This window comes from Cebus imitator, unplaced genomic scaffold (genome assembly GCF_001604975.1).
Source record: "Cebus imitator isolate Cc_AM_T3 unplaced genomic scaffold, Cebus_imitator-1.0 Scaffold729, whole genome shotgun sequence".
Lineage (NCBI taxonomy): Eukaryota > Metazoa > Chordata > Mammalia > Primates > Cebidae > Cebus > Cebus imitator.
The window spans coordinates 94,546-114,552 of record NW_016108044.1 but is presented as its reverse complement, the minus strand read 5'-3'; the positions used below and the strand labels follow the sequence as shown (position 1 = coordinate 114,552).

At 51.3% G+C, this 20,007-nt stretch overlaps 1 protein-coding gene across 1 annotated transcript in view; it reads left to right on the top strand.

Annotated features, from left to right (window-relative positions):
- Positions 1–13,585: 13,585 nt before the first annotated feature.
- The window catches only part of IL27 (interleukin 27), a 7,431-nt gene continuing 1,009 nt past the window's right edge, over positions 13,586–20,007 (top strand). The window contains exons 1-4 of the mRNA XM_017519133.2: positions 13,586–13,738; positions 16,508–16,680; positions 16,765–16,863; positions 18,443–18,601. Of these exons, the coding sequence (XP_017374622.1) occupies positions 13,708–13,738; positions 16,508–16,680; positions 16,765–16,863; positions 18,443–18,601 (462 nt within the window). The 5' untranslated portion in view covers positions 13,586–13,707. The remainder of the gene's footprint in view (positions 13,739–16,507; positions 16,681–16,764; positions 16,864–18,442; positions 18,602–20,007) is intronic.

The following is a 20,007-nucleotide window of genomic DNA, read 5'->3' as shown; positions in this document are numbered from 1 at the left end:
TTGCTCCAGTCCCATCCATTTTAAGGTAGTTTGTGTCTATATCTGCTTCCCCTTTGTTTTGTTTGAGAGAGGGTCTTGCTTTGCTGCCCAGGCTGGAGTGCAGTGGCGCGATCTCACCTCCACCTCCCAGGTTCAAGTGATTCTCCTACCTCAGCCTCCTGAGTAACTGGGACTACAGGAATGTGCCACCACACTGGGCTTTTTTGTATTTTTAGGAGAGACAGGGTTTCTCCAAGTTGGTCAGGCTGGTCTCAAACTCCCAACCTCAGGTGATCCACCTGCCTTGGCCTCCCAAAGTGCTGGGATTACAGGCGTGAGCCACCACGCTCCCCCATTTTTATTGTTGTTGTTTTGGAGACAGAGTCTCGATCTGTGGCCCAGGCAGGAGTGCAGTGGCACAATCTCGGCTCACTGCAACTTCTGCCTCCCAGGTTCAAGCGATTCTCCTGCCTCAGCCTCCCCAGTAGCTGGGATTACAGACATCTCCCACCACACCCCACTCTTTTTTGTATTTTTAGTAGAGACAGGGTTTCACCATGTTGGCCGGGTTGGTCTCGAACTCCTGACCTTAAGTGATGCCTGCCTCAGCCTCCCAAAGTGCTGGGATTACAGGTGTAAACTACTGGGCCTGGACGTGCCCTCGATTCATTCTCTTGTTCATCCATTATAGGCAGTATGGACTAGTGGTGAAGCATGTGGACACTTGAGCCAGACTGCTTTTGTTCAAATTTTAGTTTGGGCTGGGAGTGGTGGTTCACGCCTGTAATCCCAGCACTTCTGGAGGCCAAGGCAGGCAGGTCACCTGAAGTCAGGAGTTCAAGACCAGCCTGGCCAAAATGGTGAAACTATCACTACTGAAAAAAATACAAAAATTACCTAGCCATAGTGTCGGGCACCTGTAATCCCAGCTACTCAGGAGGTTGAGGCAGGGAGAATTTCTTGAACCTGGGAGGCAGAGGTTGCAGTGAGCTGAGACCATGCCACTGAATTCCAGTCTGGGTGACTGAGTGAGACTCCATCTCAAAAGAAAGAAAAAAAGTTGGTCGGGTGCAGTGGCTCACACCTGTAATCCCAGCACTTTGGGAGGCTGAGGTGGGCGGATCACAAGGTCAGGAGTTCAAGACCAGCCTGGCCAACATGGCAAAACCCCATCTTTACTAAAAATACAAAAATTAGGTGGGTACGGTGGTGGGTACCTGCAATACTGGCTACTTAGGAGGCTGAGGCAGAAGAATTACCTGAACCTGGAAGGCAGAAGCTGCAGTGAACCAAGATCACGCCACTGCACTCCAGCCTGGGCAACAAAGCAAGACTCATTCTCAAGAAAAAAAAAAAAAAGTTCCATTCTGGGCCAGGCATAGTGGCTCACGCTGGTAATCCCAGCACTTTGGGAGGCTGAAGAGGACAGATCAATTGAACCCAGGGGTTCAAGAACAGCCTGGGCAACAGTGACACCCGTCTCTATTAAAAAAAAATTCAGTTCTGTCACTGTTGTTTAATCTCAGTTTCTTCATCTGTAAAATGGATTGTTTGAGCAGCCTCCTGTTATCCATGGGTCACACGTTCTAAGACCCCCAGTGGATGACCCCCTATATATACTGTTTTCTCCTATACATATATACCCATGGGAATTGGTTTTGTTTGTTGGTTGGTTTGTTTGAAATGGAGCCTTGCTCTGTCACCTAAGTGGGAGTGCAGTGGCAAGATCTCGGCTCACTGCAACCTCCACCACCTGGATTCAAGTGATTCTCTTGCCTCAGCTTCCCAAGTAGTTGTGATTACAGGCATCCTGCACCACCCCTGGCTGATTTTTGTTTGTTTTTTTTTTTTAATAGACAGAGTCTCACTCTGTCACCAGGTGCCAGGCTGGAGTGCAGTGGCTCGAGCTCAGCTCACCGCAACCTCCACTTCCCTGGTTCAAACAATGCTCCTGCCTCAGCCCCCCAAGTAGCTGGGGCTACAGGCACACGCCACCACATCTGGCCAATTTTTGTATTTTTAGTAGAGACGGGGTTTTGCCATATTGGCCAGGCTAGTCTTAAACTCCTGACCTCAGGTGATCCATCTACCTCGGCCTCCCAAAGTGCTGGCATTACAGGTGAGAGCAACTGCGCCAGGCCCCATGGGAAAATCTGATGTATAAATTACATACAGTAAGAGATTAACAACAATAAGTAATAATAGAATAATTGTAACAATATACTGTAATAAAAGTTATGTAAATGTAGTTTCTCTCTCTCTCAAAATATCTTATTGTAATATATTTTCCTATCTTTTCTTAGCTTAGCCTTGACTTGAAACTCACGGAATCACCTATTTTGGGACCACAGTTGACCAGAAGTAACTGAAACTGAAGAGAATGAAACCTCAGATGCAGGGGGCTACTGTGTACAAGTTTTGCATGGAAAACCACCAGAACAGTGTCTGGCATACAGGGGAGGCTCAGTAAATGCTGGCTGCCACACCAGGCAGAGATGTTAGTAGTTAAGAAAGCTGGTCAGGTGCAGTGGCTCATGCCTGTAATCCCAGCACTTTGGGAGGCCAAGGCAGGTGGATCACGAGGTCAGAAGTTCAACACCAGCCTGGCCAACATGGTGAAACCCCGTCTCTACTAAAAATACAAAAATTAGCCAGGTACGGTGGCACATGCCTGTAATCCCAGCTACTCAGGAGGCTGAGGCAGGAGAATCACTTGAACCCAGAAGGCAGAGATTGCAGTGAGCGAGATCACACCACTGTACTCCAGCATGGACCGGACTGCCTGGGGTTGAAATCTAGCTCTGCGGCCCCGGGAAGGCCACCTAACCTCTCTGAACCTGTTTCATCTTTTGAATAAAATGAGCATAACCAGCCCCAGTCCTGGCCCCAGCCCTGGCTTCAGCCTCAGGAAACAATAAAATAATAAAATAAAATACAATATAAAATTAAATTAAATTAATAAAATAAAATATTTAAAAACATGAACAGTAATATTACTTGTAGGTAAAACATGCAATAACCTAGATATTAGATAGCCTACTGTGAGGATTTTATTTATTATTTATATTATTTATTTATTTTTGAGACAGAGTTTCACTCTGTCACCCAGGCTAGAGTGCAGTGGCACAATCTCGGCTCACAGCAACCTCCGCCTTCTGGGTTCAAGTGATTCTCGTGCTTCAGCCTTCTGAGTAGCTGGGACTATAGGCGCACACCACCACATCCGGCTAATTTTTTTGCATTTTTAGTAGAGATGGGGTTTTACCATGTTGGCCAGTCTGGTCTCGAACTCCTGACCTCAAGTGATCCTTCCCAGTGGGCCTCCCAAAATGCTGTGATTACAGATGTGAGGCACAGCGTCCAGCCTATTGTGAGATTAAATAAGTTAATAGTTGAGAAGTGCCTGGCACATATAAGCATTAGATTATATTTTAGTGGTTATTTTACATTATTCAATATAAACAGACAGAGCTTTGTATCAGCTTCATTCGCCTCTGCATCTCCAGTGCCTGGAACAATGACTGGGGCATACTGAGTTGGTGCTTAGCAAATATTGACTGAAATACTAACACTTTTCTATCTAAATTGCCCTTGCTGCTGGCTTCTGACACAGTACTCTTTCCACTATATTATACTGTTTGACTTTGTCATGATTTTTTATTTTTTGAGATGAAGTCTCGCTCTGTCACCCAGACTGGAGTGCAATGGCATGATCTCAACTCACTGCAACCTCTACCTCCTAGGTTCAAGTGATTCTCCTGCCTCAGCCTCCTGAGTAGCTAGGACTATAGGTGCATGCCACCACACCCGGCTAATTTTGTATTTTTTTAAAGAAGAAATGGGATTTCGCCATGTTGGCCAGGCTGGTCTTAAACTCCTGACCTCAAGTAGTCCAATCCCCTCGGCCTCCCAAATTGCTGGGATTACAGGTGTGAGTCACTGTGCCTGGCTATGATTTCTTTATCTAGTCTAAATATATATATATATATTTTTTGAGACAGAATCTTGCTCAGTTGCCCAGACCAGAGTGCAGTGATGCAATCTCAGCTCACTACAACCTCCGCCTTCTGGTTTAAGCCTCCTGAGTAGCTGGGATTACAGGTGCCCACCACACTCGGCTAATTATTTGTGTATTTTTAGTAAAGACAGGGTTTCACTATGTTGGCCAGGCTGGTCTTGAACTCCTGGCCTCAAGCAATCTGCCTGTCTCGGCCTCCCAAAGTGCTGGGATTACAGGCATGAGCACTGCGCCCAGCCTATCTAGTTGGATTTTTTTTTTTTTTTTTTTTTTTGAGACGGAGTGTCACTCTTGTTACCCAAGCTGGAGTGCAATGGTGCGATCTCGGTCCACCACAACCTCCGCCTCCTGGGTTCAAGCAATTCTCCTGCCTCAGCCTCCTGAGTAGCCGGGACTACAGGTATGCGCCACCATCTCCAGCTAATTTTTTTTTTTTTTTTTTTTTTTTAGTAGAGACGGGGTTTCACCATGTTGACCAGGATGGTCTCGATCTCTTGACCTCATGATCCACCCGCCTGGGCCTCCCAAAGTGCTGGGATTATAGGCGTGAGCCACCACGTCTGGCCCCTAGTTGGATTTTTAACATTAGAAAATTAATTTAGAAGAGTAGATCAAAATGGGGGGAACATCTAGTGCAAGTGATAGAAAAAAATCTAACTAGCTTAACAAAAAATCAAGGTTGACTCATGAAACTGAACATTTCAAAAGTAATTGCTTCAGAAATGGTTGGATCTAGGAGCTCAAAGTAAATAACAATCAAGATTCTTGCCGCTTAAGCCCAGGAGGTTGAGGCTGCAGTGAGCTATGATTTTGCCACTGCCCTCCAGCCTGGGTGACAGAGGGAAACACTGTCTGAGAAAAAAAAAAAATTCTTGCCAGGCACAGTGGTTCACACCTGTAATCCCAGCAGTTCGGGAGGCCAAGGCAGGAGGATCACTTGAGCCTGAGAGTTTACAGCCTGTGCCTGGGCAACATAGTAAGACCCACATAGTAAGACCACACAAAATAAAATATTTAGCCTGACATGGTGGTACATGCCTGCGGTCCTAGCTAAGGTGAGGCTAAGGCAAAAGGATCACTTGAGCACAGGAGATCAAGGCTGTGCCACTGTACTCCAGCCTGGGTGACAGAGCAAAACCCTGTCTCAGGGTTTTGCTCAAAAAAAAGGAGAAAGAAAAGGAATAGGGAGCCATGGGAATTAGGGAGCAAATCCTGCAGGCAGCCCATTGAGACCCAAAACCAGAACCGAGGCTGAGGAAGCAAAGTGGTGGCGGGGGGGCAGAAACGTGCATGGTTCATAGATTTTTTTTTTTTGAGGAGTCTCGCTCGGTCGCCCAGGCTGGAGTGCGGTGGTGGGATCCTGCAACCTCCAACTCCCGGGTTCAAGCGATTCTCCTGCCTCAGCCTGTTGAGTAGTTGGGATTACAGGTGTGAGACACCACGCCCAGCTAATTTTTGTATTTTTGGTAGAGACGAGGTTTCGCCACATTGGCCAGGCTGGCCTCCAACCCCTGACCTCAAGTGATCTGCCCGTCTTGGCCTGCCAAATTGCTGGGATTACAGGCGTGAGCCGCTACACCCAGCCCATAGATTCTTTTGTACAAATCAACCAATATGTAAAAATATTAGCAGTGAGTAGGCACATGTTCTAGGGTGTGTCCTCTTCCTGAGGAGTAAATGGTGCACTCGCCTAGGTGTTCCACAGGACAGGACTTCACGGTCAGGAGTGACTGAGCCCCTGGGGAGGCAGCCAGCTAAGGGCGCTGGGACAGGCATGGGGACCTGTAGTAGCCCAGGAGCTGGGGGCCACTGGAGGACCAGGCATGTCAGTCCAGGGCCTGCCACCCCTCTCAGACCCTGGGCAGGGCCTGTCCTAGGGCTCAGCCTGTCTGTGTCCTCATCCCAGAGAGGCTCATACGCCTGCTGCCGTGCAGGGTGAGGGCTCCTGAATGCAAGCGGCACTTGGGGTAGAGCCCACCCCACCCAGCTGGCCTGGGAGCTGAGTCCCACCCAGTGGGACTCACATCTGAGGCTGCACAGACCCTGGCCCAGGGCCTGACTGGCCAGGCCCCTGAGATTTCTGCCTCTGGCCTGAACTCTGCTCTGACTTACATCTCCATCCACTTCTGCCTGTGTGGCTCTCCTTTGTCTTTTTTTGCAGGGGGAGGTGGGAGACAGGGTCTCATTCTATCACCAAGTCTGGAGTGCAGTGGTGCAATCATAGCTCACTGCAGCCTTGAACTCCCAGGCTCAAGCAGTCCTCTCACTTCAGCCTCCCAAGTAGCTAGGACTACAGGTATGTGCCACCAGCCCAGCTAATTCTTTTTTTCCCTTGTATTTATTTATGGCAACTGACGAGTCTACAAGAATTCCTGTAGGTCAGGCCTTGTGCTACTAATAACAGCTAAAACCTGGGTCTTATCACAGATCAGGCCCTGTTCTAAGTGCTTTACACTCAGTAGCTCACCGAATCCTCTAAGCAGTTGTATGCATTTGTGTTATTTCCCTCACATTCTAGGTGATGAAACTGAGGCACAGAGAGGTTGAGTAACTTGCCTGAGATCACAGAGCTCTTCAGTGGTAGGGCCATTTTAGATGCAAAATGGTCACAGCAGGTCCTCTCCAGCTGCCATGAGTAAGTATCATCCTCACCTGGCAGATAAACTGACAAACACACAGGGGCCTCAGGCGTTGATCAAGGTCACACACTGGGAGGTGCTGGAGCTCTGAGGGGAGGGACAGAGGTCTGTTTGGCTCCTGACTCAGCTGGGTGTACTTGGACCCATGACCACTCCCAAGTTCATCTTTTTTTTTTTTTAAAAAAAAGACAGAATCTTCCTCTGTTGCCCAGGCTGGAGTACAGTGGCGTGATCTCAGCTCACTGCAACCTTCACCTCCCGGTTCAAGCAATTCTTCTGCCTCATCCTCCCTAGTAGCTTGGATTACAGGTACCCGCCACCATGCCTGGCTAATTTTTTTTTTTTTTTAATTTTTACTAGAGATGGGGTTTCGCCATGTTGGCCAGGCTGGTCTCGAACTCCTGACCTCAGGTGATCCACCCACCTCAGCCTTCTAAAGTGCTGGGATTGCAGGCTTCAGCCACTGCACCTGGCCCCAAGTTCATCCTGGGAGTATAGGCCTCATTTGACAGAAGAGGAAACTGAAGCCCAGAGAGTCTGACCATCTTGCCCAAGCCGGCACACACAGGAAGTGGCAGAGCCCAGCAGAATTGAACTGGGACTTTTCATGTGCAGGTTGGTGTTTTTCCTCTGAAGCCCCTGCCTCCTGCAAGCTCTTCCTTCTCTGAATGCAACAGACCTGGCCTCTCACCTTCCCACACCCTCAGAACTCAGTCTTCCCAGGCTTGCATTCACAGGTCATTTATGTGGCCCCTTGCCCTCTTCCTCTCAGCCCTCCCCAGGTACCTGCCTTGGCTGTTAGAGTATGGGGCACCTGGCACCCCTATTACAAGGAAAAAAGTGGTAAGACCAAGGGAGAGAAGCCCTTTCCCCTCTCCAGGCCCTCCTTCCTGGGTCATTGGTCCCATGACAGGTATAACACTTAAGGGCAGGCTGGATACAATGGCTCACGCCTGTAATCCCACCACTTTGGGAGGCTGAGGTGGATGGATCACCTGAGGTTGGAGACCAGCCTGGCCAACATGGCGAAAACCCGTCTCTAGTAAAAATACAAAAATTAGCTGAGTGTGGTAGCGCACGCCTGGAATCTAAGCTACTCGGGAGGCTCAGGCAGAAGAATCGCTTGAACCCAGGAGGCAGAAGTTGCAGTGAGCCAAGATCGTGCCATTGCACTCCAGCCTGGGTAACAGAGTGAGACTCCACCTCAAAAAAAAAAAGAAAGAAAGAAAATAACAACAACAAAAACCACTTAGGGGCAGTCCCTAAGGTAGGCAGGAGCAGGCTGGACACACAAGCCTCTGGATGCTGTCTGAGTGCACACTGCTGGAGAAATCCGGGCACTGTCCAGGCCATGTGGCGTGAGGTGTGTGGACATACAGGGAAGGAGGTCCAGGAATCAGAGGTCCAGGGGCTGTGGGTCTCAACCACAGCGCCTTTCTTGGGGGAACAGGAGCTGTCGTAGCCTCAGGGTCTCACCTTCTGTGCTCGGGAATCACTGAGGCGAGACCTCCGCTGCAGCCTGGCTTTACCTTCTCCAGCCTTCCTGTCTTCACGAAAGCATCTTGTTAACCCAGGGCTTAGTTCCAGGCCTTGCAGCTGACATCACGAAAGTGCAGGGATTCCCCGCACTGGCCCATGCTGAAAATAGGGGACTCGCGTTCCAGTCTTCCTTCTGCTACCGATCAACTCTGTGACCTTGAACAAGACTTCCCCTCGCTGACTCCATCCTCATCACATCTCAGGCCTCCAACTCCTGCCCGCGAGCTCAAGATTCCCAGCCAACCCCACGGAGTGCCCCACAGGGTCAGAGCTATAACAGAAGTTGGAAAATAACCCAAAAATTGGTGCATGGTTCTTTTCTTCTCTCTCTCTCTCTCTTTTTTTGTTGTTGTTGTTGTTCAGATTTTAATTTCCCTGTGTAATAATATTGTTTTGCTATCACTTTTCTTTTTTATTTATTTCTTAATTTATTTAGAGACAGGGTCTCACTCCCTCACCCAGGCTGGAGTGCAGTGGTGGGATCATGGCTCATGCAACCTTGACCTCTTGGGTTTAAGCGATCCTCCCGTCTCAGCTTCCAGAGTAGCTGGGATTGCAGGTGAGCACAACCACGCCCAGCTAATTTTTTTTTTTTTTTTTTTTTTTTTTTTTTTTTTTTTTTGAAGGAGTCTGGCTCTGTCACTTAGGCTGGAATGCAGTGGCACGATCTCCGCTCACTGCGACCTCCCGGGTTCAAGCAATTCTCCTACCTTAGCCTCCCGAGTACTGGGATTACAGGCACGTGCCACCATGCCTGGCTAATTTTTGTATTTTTAGTAGAGATGGGCTTTCACTATATTGGCCAGGCTGGTCTTGAACTCCTGACCTCGCGATCCACCTGCCTCAGCCTCCCAAAGTGCTGGGATTACAGGCGTGAGCCACCACGCCCAGCCATTTTTTTTCGTTTTCAGTAGAAACAAGGACTTGCTGTGTTGCCCAGGCTGGTCTTGAGCTCCTGAGCTCCAGTGATCCTCCCACCTCGGCTTCCCAAAGTGCTGGGATTACAGGCATGAGCCACTACTCCCAGGCTGCTCTCACTTTTCAATGAGGAAAATGAAGTCCAGAGCAGGCCAGTGACTCCCCTGGCATGAACAGAAGGGATGGCTACACACAGGAGTCTACATCCCAGGATTCCCGATTTCCCTTCTCTCCGTCCTTATCCGTTGCTACATTCCTTCCATTTTCTGCTGGCCTAACCCAAGCTTCAGCTCATAGGCCAAGACCCACCCGGCTTGTGGAAACTGTATTCTAATCAATGGAAACAGTCAAAAAAGTAAATTGGGCCAGGTGTGTTGATGCCTGGAATCCCAGAGCGTTGGGAAGCCCAAGGCAGGAGGGTCACTTGAAGCCAGGAGTTTGAGACCACCCTAGGCAACATAGCAAGACCCCTGTCGCTACAAATAGTTAAAAAATTAGCCAGGCGTGGTGGCACACACCTGTAGTTCCAGCTCCTCAGGAGGCTGAGTGGGAGGATTGCTTGAGCCCTCAGTGAGCTGTGATTGCGTCACCGCCTCCAGCCTGGGCAACAGAGCAAGACTCGGTCTCTACAAAACTAAGAAAATAAATAATTTTTTAATTAAAAAAATGCAAAAGTGAAAAAAATGTTTAAAAATGTAAAAAAAGGGCCGGGTGCAATGACTCACACCTGTAATCCCAGCACTTTGGGAGGCCGAGACCGGCAGATCACTTGATGTCAGGAGTTTGAGATCAGCCTAGCCAATGTGGTGAAACCCCATCTCCACTAAAAATGCAAAAATTAGCTGGGTGTGGTGGCGGGCACTTGTAATCTCAACTACTCAGGAGGCTGAGGTAGGAGAATTGCTTGAACCCAGGAGATGGGGGTTGCAGTAAGCTGAGATTGTGCCACTGCACTCCAGCCTGGGTGATAGAGTGAGTCTCCACCTCAAAAAAAAAAAAAATGTAAAAAAAGATGTAAAAGTGAAATGTTCATTTGAGACAAGACAAGGATAGCCATTCAGCGGGGCAGCCAGAGACAATGGGTATAGTGCAGAGATTGGAAGAGAGGACACTCCAGGCAGAGAGGAGTTCCCACAAGGGCCAGGAAGTACCAGGGGGCTCATCACATTCACACGTTGAAGCAGCAAGTTGCTGGAGCTGGCACAGGGTGAGGATGAGGTGTGAGGCTGGAGGCATTGGCTGCAGCCAGGTTAAGAAGAGAAGAGGCCAGGTGCGGTGGCTCATGCCTGTAATCCCAGCACTTTGGGAGGCCAAGGTGGGCGGATTGATTGAGGTTAGGAGTTTGAGACCAGCCTGGCCAACATGGTAAAACTCTGTCTCTACTAAAAATACAGACCAGGATCGGTGGCTCACACCTGTAATCCCAGCACTTTGGGACATTGAGTCGAGCAGATCACTTAAGGCCAGGAGTTCGAAACCAGCCTGGTCAACATGGTGAAATCCCGTCTCTACTAAAAATACAAAACTCAGCCAGATGTGGTGGTATGTGCCTGAAGTCCCAGCTACTCGGGAGGCTGAGGCACGAGAATCACTTCAACCCAGGAGGTGGAGGTTGCAGTGAGCCAAGGTCATGCTACTGAACTCCAGTCTGGGTGACAAAGCAAGATTCTTGTCTCAAAAATAAAACTAAATTAAATAAAAATAAAAATAATTAGCTGGGTGTGGCAGCACACACCTATAATCCCAGCTACTCGGGAGGCTGAGGTGGGAGGATCACTTGAACCTGAGAGTCAAAGATTGCAGTGAGCCGAGATCGTGCCACTGCCCTCTGGCCTGGGTGACAGAGTGTGACCTGTCAAAAAAAAAAAAAAAAAAAAAAAAAAAAAAAAAAAAAAAAAAAAAAAAAAAAAAAAAGTTAGAGGAGCAGCAAGGGATGGGGGCGTGTCAGGGAGCCCTAAGAGAAGATGGAGTTTAAGACTTTTTTTAAAATTAGAGATAGGGGTCTCACTATGTTGCCCAGGCTGGCCTTGACCTCCTGGCCTTAAGTGATCCTCCCGCCTCGGCTTCCCATAGTGCTAGAATTACCAGCGTGAGCCACAGCACCCAGCCAACCACCTCCTACCCTTTCTTTTAAAGACAGGATCTAGCTTTGTCGCCCAGGCGGGAGTGTGCTGGTGCAATCCTAGTTCACTAATTGCAGCCTCCAACTCCTGGATTCAAGTGATCCTCCCGCCTTAGCCACCCAAGTAGTTGGGACTACAGGTGTGCACTACCGTGATTGGTTAACTTTTTTTCTTTCTTCTTTTTATTTTTTATTTTATTTTATTATTTTAGAGATGGATTTTTGGCATGTTGGTCAGGCTGGTCTCGAACTCCTGACCTCAGGTGATCTACCTGCCTCGGCCTCCCAAAGTGCTGGGATTACAGGCGTAAGCCACTGAGCCCGGCCACTGGCTTTTATTTTATTATTTATTTATTTGAGATGGAGTCTTGCTCTGTCACCCAGGCTGGAGTGCAGTGGAGTGATCTCAGCTCACTGCAACCTCTGTCTCTTGGGTTCAAACTATTCTCCTGCCTCAGCCTCCTGAGTAGCTGGAATTATAGCTGCCCACCACTATGCCTGGTTAATTTTTGTATTTTTAGTAAAGACAGGGTTTCACCATGTTGGCCAGGCTGGTCTCAAACTCCTGACCTCAAGTGATCCACCTGCCTCGGCCTCCCAAAGTCCTGGGATTACGGGTGTGAGCCACTGCGCCTGGTCTTATTTTATGTTGTTTTTAATAGAGATGGGGTCTTGCTATGTTGCCCAGGCTGGTCTGAAACTCCTGGCCTCAAGGGATCCTCTCACCTCAGTTTCCCAAAGTGCTGAGATTACAGGTGAGAGCCACGTCACCCAGCTGGGATTCAAGATTTGAGAAGTAAGGCAGTTCTGGGTGACAGTAGAGGTTGGGAGGGGCAGTGGAGAGAGCCGAAGGGAGGCTCAGTGTGGTCAAGGGGATGAGCAGGTGGCATGCCTCCAGGATGACAGCAGGACTCGGGGACGCGCTAAAGACATGCCAGGCTTCTGTCTGCCCTCACCTTCTGTCTCCGGATACTGGAGCCCCAGCTGCATGGGCTGCCAGGGAGTGAGCTGGCACCACTAGGAGGTGCTGCAGGGGGAAACTGTCTGGACTCCGGAGGCTCCAGCCCCACTTCCCTGTCCAGCTCCAGCGGGCTGAGGGACTGCTCCCCTGGTGGCCTGAGGGACTGCTCCCCCAGGGGGCCTGCGGGACTGCTTCCTCGGCAAATGCTGGTATTTCCCTGGCGCACTCGTTCCCACGTGGCCTGGTGGGCAGTGCCCAGGGAGGCTGAGGAGGCAGAGAACAGGAAGAGGAAACCCCCCTGGTTTCTATCTCACAACAGGGACCCGGCAGGGAAACCCCACACATCCTAAAAAGAAAGTGGCAGCAGTGGTTCTCGGGGAAGACCAAGAAACCCCATCCTCTCCCTGAAGATGGGAAATCCAGGGCGGGGCTGAGGGCGGGGCTGTGCTGGAAGGGAGATCTGTGGTCCATGCAGCCCAGCCCTGATCATGGTCTCTACAGAACAGAAACACCAAGATTATTCTGGGACCTGGCTGAGCCCTGATCCTGACCTCAGTCAACCCGAGCCTGGCCACAGGCTGAGCCCCAATCCTGGTGACTGACTGAGCTCTCATCCCAGCCAAAACCTGGACCCCCCCTCCTCCCAGCTCAGTCACAGCGCCAGTCAGCACCTTGGCCAAAGACCAAACTCTAGACCCAACCCTACAGGCTGCAGGCAAAGCCCCAGGTCACCAGTAGCTCTGATCCTAAACCAGACACAGCAGGAACATTGGCCCTGGACTAGGTTGTGAGTTCAGCTGTAGACTGAGTCCTGATCCTGATTATAGGCTGAACTCAAATCCTATATCTGACGCTGGTTAAAGATGGAGACAGAGCCCTTGGCCCTGAAGGAAGCCCTAACCCTGGTTCCAGACATGGCCTCAGACCTGGTTTTATCCAGTCCTGACTGTGGTTACAAACTGAGCCCCAATCCCACCATCACACTGAGCCTCTGCCTGGCCCCATGCAAAAGTGCATGCGGCCACCCATTGAGCACTGACTTTCTGCGCCACCTCCGTCGGCCATCTGGTAAGCCGTAAGGGAGTCAGATGACTCAAACCCCGGGCTCCCTCAGGTGGGCCAATCCCCTTACCTGGCCATCCATCTTTGGAAGGACAGGAGACCCTAGGATGGTGGTGGCAGAGCTGAGAATTAGCAGGGGGTTTGGGACTCTGGGATCAACCAGTGAATAGGGCTGGATGGCTCACCCAAGCGTGGGCATTGAGGACAGGGCTCGACGTGGGAGCTTAGCAGTGGGTCTGGAGCTTAGATGGCCCGAAACCCCAGCTTCCTGTCACCCCCCACCATATCTCCCACCCCCTCCGGGAAGGGAAATTACATTTCCCCATTTTAGCAAGGGGTGGCGAAAGGGAAGAGTGAGTGAACACAAAGCTGAAAGTACAAGCAGGACGGAAAGTGAAACTGGGCGCAGCCCCCAGTATAAGACCCCCCCTACTCAGGAGATGGCTGACCAAAGAGGCTGGGCCCCGGCATGGGCCAGATGGCAGGCGACCTTGGCTGGCGTGAGTTTGAAGCCAGGGGTGGGGGGCTTGGCTGAGTTTGGGCAGAGGATGGATGAGCTTGGCTGGTGCAGATGGGGGCTGAGAGCTGAGAGCAACAACTTGACCAAGACTGAGGACTCGGCTGGCTATAGGATGGGAAGGAGGCTAGCGTAACTGGGTGGGGCCCTGGGGCAGTGGGGTGGTGGTTTGACCCAGGGCCGGGCAAAGGATGGGAAAGAAGCCCTGGCTACTGGGAATGGGGAGGGTTGGACCAGTGATTTGACAAGGACCAGGTCTAGGCAGATCAATGAAGAGTTTGTAGTGAATAAGCAGAAGCCAAACAGCTTGGCTAAGACTGAGGATGGGACCGGCTGGAGGAAGAGCAGAAGGAGGCACTGGCACTAGTGGGGCGCTGGGGCCAAGGCATCAGCAGCAGCTTCACTGGGCCAAAGGTCTTTAGTTTGATGCTTGAAAGGAGGTTTAACCTGCGGCTGGGGGCGCAGAACTCAGGGGCTAGAACCAGAGCAGTAGGCAGAGGAGAAGGTAACATGCCATGTAGGGCAGGTAGGGACCAAAGGCTGGATGACAGAAGCAGAACCTTCCAAGGCCACAGCCAACGATCCAGGATCGGCTACAGAGGGTAAAGAGAGGGTCTGGGGGCTCCAGAGCTCAGGTAGGAGATGGCAAAACTCACTTATGGTTGGGCTTGATCCAGCAGGGACTAGGGGCACCCACTCCCGTCCCCAGCACTGAGCTAGGAAGAACCCCACTCTGCCTTAAATCTCCAGGTTGTCAGAGGGCCCGAGTGGCCTCTGAGCCAGGGAGTCTGAATGCCAGAGATCTTAGGTTAGGCATTGCCCACCATACCTGGAAGTCCATGAAGGAGGTGGATGTCCCTAGAAGCTCCCCTTCACCTTTATCAAGGGGACATTTAGAAGAGCAGAGCCCAGGGGTTAGAGATCAAGAGAGGACGGGGAAGAGGCAGGGAGAGAAGGGAGAGCAGGATGGACTTCGGGCCAGTTTTGGTTTGTGTTTCGAGGAGAATTGTGTAACTTTTGTGCTTGCTAGATTTCCTTTCCCTGAGGGGGAAATTGCTGAATGCTGCCCTCTTCCTAGAGCCCCCACCTCCTACCCCTCTTTCCAGGAAAACAGGTCAGGAAGCACACTCAGAATTCAGCCACTCTAGGCTGGGCGCAGTGGCTCATGTCTGTAATTCCAGCACTTTGGGAGGCCAAGGCGAGTGGATCACCTGAGATCAGGAGTTTAAGATCAGCCTGGCCAACATGGCAAAACCCTGTCTCTACTAAAAATTAAAAAAAAATTAGCCAGGCGTGGTGGCACATGCCTGTAATCCCAGCTACTTGCTGAGATTACAGATGAGGCAGGAGAATCGCTTTAACCCGGGAGGTGAAAGTTTCAGTGAGCCAAGATTGTGCCACTGCACTCCAGCCTGGGCGACAGAGTGAGACTATGTCTTTTTAAAAAAAAACTCCCATATTGTCGATTCTCCCCAGGCAGTTTCCCCTGCCAGGATCCACCTGCCGTGTGGAGGCTGGACCAACCTGTCCTTTTGACTCCCTGGGATAGAGCCTCCGGCATTGCCAGCCCATCCTTGGGGACCATATGGCCAGTTCAAGCCATCAGAGCTGCCTGGCTGAGCCCAAGGAATCCCTGGCAGAACATGATGTGCCCACTCCTGGGGCAGGTGGCTGCCACCCTCTGCATTCTCTGGGGAAAACCCATGGGCTCTGCACTTGGAAAAATCTGGAATCCAGTCCTGGTTCCCCACCTTCTGGCTATTTGACCTTGGGCAAGTCATCCTCACTGAGTCTCATCCGCAAAATTAGGAGAACAGTAGCACTGAGGCTGCCACGCGTGGCTGTGCAGGTTGCTCACTGGCAAAGGCATTTGGCTAAGGGAGTTTATGGGGGTCCAAATCCAGCCTCTGTCCTGGCACAGTGGCTCATGCCTGTGATCCCAGCAGTTTGGAAGGCTGAGGCAGGAGTATCTTTTGAGGCCAGGAGTTCAAGACCACCCTGGGCAACATGGTGAGACCCTGTCTCTACAAAATAAAAATAAAGAAATAATTAGCTAGGCACAGTGGTGTGTCCCTGTGGTCCCAGCTACTGGAGAGGCTGAAGCAAAAGGATCATTTGAGCCCAGGAGTTCAAGGCTACAGTGAGCGGTGATCACACCACTGCACTCCAGCCTGAGTGATGGAACAGATCTCTGTTTAAAAAAAAGAAAAGGATCAGGCTTCTCTGGTCTTTCTACAAAATTGGGCACTCCATATGGAGATGCCATATGAGGGCCGTGCTGGCTGCATTGTGGGGTTTTATTTTGTTTTCTTTGAGACAGAGTCTGGCTCTGTCATCCAGTCTGGAGTGCAGTGGCATTATCTCAGCTCACTACAGCCTCCGCCTCCCGGGGCTCAAGTGATTCTCATGCCTCAGCCTCCTGAGTGGTTGGGATTACAGGTGTGCGTTACCATGTCTGACTAATTTTTGTATTTTTTAGTGGAGACAGGATTTCGCCATGTTGACCAGGCTGGTCTTGAACTCCTGGCCTCAGGTGATCTACCCACCTTGCCCTCCCAGATTGTTGGGATTACAGGCATGAGTCACTACATCTGGCCTCTATTGTGGTTTTGAGGGGGCAGTGAAATGATGCTGGCGAAAGTGCCTGCACCGTGCTCACAGCTAGCACACGCTCCGAAAAGCCGTGTTCCCTTCCTTCCCCCGAGTTCTCAAGCTCTCTCCCCATCTTGCCCACCCTCTCCCATCTCTCCAGGGCTCAGCCTGTTGCTGCTTCCCTTGCTCCTGGTGCAAGCTGGTGTCTGGGGATTCCCAAGGCCCCCAGGAAGGCCCCTGCTGAGCCTGCAGGAGCTGCAGAGGGAGTTCACCGTCAGCCTGCATCTCGCCAGGAAGCTGCTCTCCGAGGTTCGGGGCCAGGCCCACCGCTTTGTAAGTCTTCCTAATGCAGCTGGTGCTGGGCATGGGCAGATTCCCAATCCCTTCTGGTCCCCACTAACAGATCTTGCCCCCCAGGCTGAATCTCACCTGCCGGGAGTGAACCTGGACCTCCTGCCCGTGGGAGAGCAGCTTCCCGGTGTTTCCCTGACCTTCCAGGCTTGGCGCCGCCTCTCTGTGAGTGAGGGCTGGTGGGGTGGGGTGGGGCGGGAAGCTCGCGATAGGCTGGGGCCAGGGTGCAGGATGAGGCTGGAGATTGAGCCGGAGGTGCACTGGGGATAGAACCTGGATGAGGTCAAGTATGTCATTGGACATAAAGATGAAAGCCAGGCACCGTGACTTACACCTATAAACCCAGTGCTTTGGGAAGCTGAGGTGAAGGACTGCTTGAGGCCAAGTGTTCAAGACCAGCCTGAGCAACATAGAGAGACTTTATCTCTACAGAAAAACTTTAAGAGTTAGCCAGGCATGATAGTGCACACCTCTGTGGTCCTTGCTACTCAGGAGGCTGACGTGGGAGGATGGCTTGAGCTCAGGAATTAGAGGCTGCAATGAGTTATGATCATGCCACCGCACTCCAGTCTGGGTGACAGAGAGAGACCTTGTCTCAAAAAAATAAATAAACAACCAGGCGTGGTAGCTCATGCCTGTAATCCCAGCACTTTGGGAGGCTGAAGCAGGCTGATTACCTGAGGTCAGGAGTTCAAGACCAGCCTGGCCAACAGGAAAAAAACCCATCTCTGCTAAAAAAAAAAAAATACAATAATTAGCTGGGAGCAGTGACTCACACCTGTAATCCTAGCACTTTGGGAGACTGAGGCAGATGGATCACCTGAGGTCGGGAGTTCGAGACCAGCCCAACCAACACGGAGAAACCGCATCTCTACTAAAAATACGAAAATTAGCCAGGCGTTGTGGCATGGGCCTGTAGTCCCAGCTACTCAGGAGGCTGAGGCAGGAGAATTGCTTGAACCCAGGAGGTGGAGGTTGCAGTGAGATGAGATCGCACAACTGCACTCCAGCCTGGGCGACAGAGCGAGACTTCATCTCAAAATACATAATTAAACAAACATACAAACAAACAATAAAGATGAAGCTAGAATAAAGAAGTGGGGTTGGGAAGAGGTCAGAGTGGAGCTGGGTGTGGAATATGGCGGGCGTAGGACTAGAGTGAGGCTGGAGGTGGAGATCACAGCAGCATGGGGGAGTGGAGGTGGCACTGGGGAGAGACTGCGGATAGTCAGAGATGAGAAGGTTGGAGATGAGGGTGAACATGAAGCAGCGGATGGAGAAGGGGTGGGGTTGCTGGTGGGAAGGGAATGGAATGAAGTTGGAGATGGGATGGGGAGATGGGAGGAGTGACTGTGCACATGGAGCAAGGATGGAGTTGGGGTTAGAAATGGGAAAGAGGCTGGAGATGGGATGGAAACGCGTGGCAGAAGGTAGGATGGGATGGCAGAGGAGGGAAGGGCACAGGGCTGTGGGTGGAGGGTGCTGTGGGGACTAGGTGGGGTGGGTTGGAGAAGATCGTGGGCATGGGAGTGAAAGGGAAGCTGGAAGAGGAGATGGGGCAGAGGTCCCAGACGGTGGAGATGGATGGGATGGGGACAGAGCTGGGCCCAGGTTGGGAAGAGCTACAGGGATGGATTGGAGGCTGGAGTGTGAAATGGGAAGGAGACCCGGATAGGGAGGAGGTGGGTGTGATGTGGCCATCTTTGGCCTGTGGGCCTTTCCTGACCGTCTCCCTGCCCTTCAGGACCCAGAGCGCCTCTGCTTCCTCTCTACCACACTTCAGCCCTTCCATGCCCTGCTGGGAGGGCTGGGGACCCAGGGCCGCTGGACCAACACAGAGAGGATGCAGCTGTGGGCCATGAGGCTGGACCTCCGGGATCTGCAGCGGCACTTCCGCTTCCAGGTACAGCCCGGCCACCCTCGGCCACCCCAGACCACGCAGGAAAGAAGACTCGCTGGCTCATCCAGCAATCTCATGTTCTGAGTGTGTGTGAGTGAGAGTGTAAGCATGTGAGTGTGGCTGTGAGTGGGTGAGTCCATAAATATGAGTGTGGGGGTCTTGAGTGTGAGTGTGTGAGTGTGATTGTGTGTGGGTGGGTCTGTGCCTGTGAGTGGGTGAGTCCATGAGTGTGCAAGTGAGTGTGTGGGGGTCTTGAGTGTGAATGTGATTGTGTGTGAGCGTGTGGGTCTGTGCATGTGAGCATGACTGTGAGTGGGTGAGTCCATAAGTGTGAGTGTGAGTGTGACTGAGTGTGTGACTGTGAGTGTGTGTGGCTCTGTGTGTTAGCGTGACTGTGTGAGTGTGACTGTGAGTGTGTGTGGCTCTGTGAGTGTGTTAGCATGACTGTGTGAGTGTGACTGTGAGTGTGAGAGTGTGACTGTGTGTGTGTGTAGCTCTGAGTGTGAGTGTGAGCATGACTGTGTGTGTGTTGGTCTGTGAGTGTGAGTGACTATGAGAGAGAGAGAGAGAGAGAGAGAGAGAGACAGTGTGTGTGTGTGTGTGTGTGTGTGTGTGTGTGTGCAGCCGCACCAGGCCCTGGTGCCACCCTTAATCTTTGAATTCTCCTGGGGCTCCATCTTGAACAGGAGGCCATTGGGCTGTGAGGTCACTCGGGGTTTGTCCTGAGTGCCCCGCACAGCGTCTGCCTCCTGTTTCCCTTCTCCCTCTGATTCTCTGACGTCACCCAGATCCTCCAGAACCTTTCAAAGGGAAATCAGAATTTTACCCTTAATGAAATGAGAATAGAAAATGCAAGCAGCAGGGCCAGGTGTGGTGGCTCACGCCAGGAATTCCAGCACTTTGGGAGGCCAAGGCGGGTGGATCATTTGAGGTCAGGAGTTCGAGACCAGTCTGGCCAACATGGTAAAATCTCATCTCTAAAAATACAAAAATTATCTGGGTGTGGTGGTGCATGTCTGTAATCTCAGCTACTCGAAAGGCTGAGGCAGGAGAACTGCTTGAACTGGGGAGAGAGAGGTTGCAGTGAGCTGAGACAGCGCTACTGCACTCCAGCCTGAGTGACAGAGTGAGACAGAAAGGAAGGGAAGGGGAGAGGAGGGGAGGGAACAGAAGGGGAGGGAAGGAGAGGGAAGGGGAGAGGAAGGGTGCAGTGGCTCACAACTGCAATCCCAGCACTTTGGGAGGCTGAGGCGGGTGGATCGCGAGGTCAGGAGTTCAAGACCAGCCTGGCCAACATAGTGAAACCCATCTCTGCTAAAAACAAAATACAAAAAATTAGCTGGGCATGGTAGCGGATGCCTGTAATCCCAGCCACTCAGGAGGCTGAGGAAGGAGAATTGCTTGAACCC